General features: G+C 37.2%; 1 protein-coding gene across 1 annotated transcript in view; it reads left to right on the forward strand.

The window, feature by feature from the left end:
* The window catches only part of KIF27 (kinesin family member 27), a 106,749-nt gene that overhangs the window by 13,524 nt on the left and 90,506 nt on the right, over window positions 1-2,719 (forward strand). Inside the window, exon 4 of the mRNA XM_019629365.1 lies at window positions 1,147-2,105. Coding sequence (XP_019484910.1) covers window positions 1,147-2,105 — 959 coding nt within the window. The remainder of the gene's footprint in view (window positions 1-1,146; window positions 2,106-2,719) is intronic.

The raw sequence follows: 2,719 nt of genomic DNA on the forward strand, positions 1-2,719 counted from the left end.
GGGTGGGTGTAGCTCACCATCTTATGTGGGAGTCGAACCAGCAACCTTGTTAGGAGCGCGTGCTCTCACCAGCTGAGCCATCCTGCCACCTGTTGGCAGCTCAGCAGCAGCTCATCTGGGTGCAACTCACTGGCCAATGTGGGAATCCAATCGGCAATCCTGTTGTTCAGAGCTTGCGCTCCTAACCAACTAAGCAACTTGGCCAGCCCCACATTGTCATATTTTATAATTGTTGATATTTTAGCAATGTGTGTGTAGTACCAGAACTTTAGAATTTTAAATAAAGCAGGGTTTTAAAAAAGTTGTCATGATGGAAATAATGTAAGCAAAATGATTTTTCAGAGAAACAGTGGCATGACAGGATCTGTTTAAGATGAAATATGACGCTATAATTTGAGCACAGAATCAGGAGCTTTACTGCTCTGATTCAAATCCCAAATCCACCTACTCTTTTTTGAAATATTTTTTGGATATAAACAAATAATGTTGGCAGTAGTAAACTTGGGTTATTTTTTTGGTTCTTATTCTTCTGTTGAAGTAGAAACTTTTTTGCTTGTTTTGAATTACTGTCTTATCTGTTTATCTTATACTCTGATATTAATGTTGGGTATGCCTGTTTTTAAAATGAGTAACCAACTTTATTTACACTGAAATTTTGGTGGTTGTGACTCCACAATACCAAAAAAATCTTAAATCTAAGGATGGCTTGTCTAGTAACAAAACTCAAAGAAACTAATTTTTAAAAATTAATCTAATTAATTCTTTTGAATTATATATTTAATTAAAATCTGTTATCTTTTAATCTATTAGACTCTAGAGATCAAATACTAGAATAAAGAGTTTTTCTTTTATCAGCTTTTAAAGAATTGAGCGATATGTGGCTCCCAAGAAACCAGATTGTTTAAAAATATATATACAGTATTATAGCTTTTAGAATTTAAATATCAAAATGAGTACTGTGTTAAAATAGTTCCTTTGGGAGATTATATAAAATTTCTTAATGTTGCTGCTGTTGCTATGTTTGAAATTATTGATTATTTTTAAAGGAACTGTTTTAGCTGTGCTGTCTAGCAAATAACTGTGTGTGGTTAAGTTAACTATACTGGATTTTGATTAAAACTTGATTTAAAAACTTGTTATTTTAAGTGATCGTTGGGGCCAAGGAGTGCCAGGTGGAGAGTGCAGATGAAGTGATGAGCTTCCTGGAGACAGGGAATGCAGCCAGGCATACAGGTACCACCCAAATGAACGAACACTCCAGTAGGTCACATGCGATTTTTACAATCAGTATTTGTCAAGTTGAGAAAAATACAGAGGAAGCTGAAGATGGATCGCGGTGTTCCCATCGGCATATTGTCTCCAAGTTCCACTTTGTGGATTTGGCTGGTTCAGAAAGAGTAACCAAAACGGGGAACACTGGTGAACGGTTCAAAGAATCCATTCAAATCAATAGTGGGTTGCTGGCTTTAGGAAACGTAATAAGTGCTCTTGGGGACCCACGCAGAAAGAGTTCACATATTCCATACAGGGATGCTAAAATTACCCGGCTACTCAAGGATTCCCTGGGAGGCAGTGCCAAGACAGTCATGATCACTTGTGTCAGCCCATCCTCCGCAGATTTTGACGAATCCTTAAATTCTCTCAAGTATGCCAACAGAGCACGCAACATAAGAAACAAACCCACCTTGAACTTCAGCCCTGAGTCAGAGCGAATGGACGAAATGGAATTTGAGATTAAGTTGCTTCGAGAAGCTTTGCAAAGCCAGCAGGCCAGTAGTATCAGCCAAACGAGCCAGATCCGGGAGGGTACTCCTGATAAAAATAGGATCCTTTCTCTTGAGGAGCAAGTAGCTCAGCTCCAAGAAGAATGTCTAGGTTACCAAAATTGTATACAGGAAGCCTTCACTTTCCTGGTGGAGTTAAAAGATGCTGTCAGACTAAACCAAAAGCAGCAACACAAACTGCAGGAGTGGTTTAACTTGACCCAGGAGGTCAGGAAGGTACTTCTCACCTCGTTCAGAGGAAGCCGAGGCATTGGAAACCAGGAAGAAGGACCACAACATGTTACAGTTCTTCAACTGAAGCGAGAGCTAAAGAAATGCCAGGTACCTAGACACTGCTTTATAAGTAACTTGTTTAGGACTAAATTTATTTGGGCAGATAAGAGTCATTTTGGAACTTCAGAAGTGTTTAAAAAGGATTATATATAAAAATCTCATTTTCCTGTACTCTGTTTCTTTCTCCCTTTTCCTATTGCTTTCTCCTCATGATTCATACCTTTCTTGGCTCCCCCTCCTTTCCCTGTAAAATGTATTTTAATTTGTTATATTTATTAAGTAGAATCTTGTGGATCTAGTCATTAAATTTAGAGGATGAGAAGAAACACAGGTTCAGAAACAAAATTAAGTTATACTTTATTGAATTTTTATCCCTCTGTGGGTCAGAGAAAAAGAAAAAAAAAACCTTTATCCCTTGAGTTTGGAGTATTGATTTTTTTAAACAAACAAGTCATCATATTTGATAATATTTAAGAAATGTAGGTATGTGCATGTATACATATTTCCTATGCATATATTGAGTTCAGAATTAACATTTCCCCACTTTTCATTCAAAAAACATTTGCTTAGTGAAGATTACATATCACAGGAGAAATAGTGGAGAGCAAGACATACCTAGTTCTGTTTATGTGGAGTTTGAAATTTGGTGGGCAAATGGATGT

The sequence above is a fragment of the Hipposideros armiger genome, unplaced genomic scaffold (assembly GCF_001890085.2).
Source record: "Hipposideros armiger isolate ML-2016 unplaced genomic scaffold, ASM189008v1 scaffold_846, whole genome shotgun sequence".
Classification (NCBI taxonomy): Eukaryota; Metazoa; Chordata; class Mammalia; order Chiroptera; family Hipposideridae; genus Hipposideros; species Hipposideros armiger.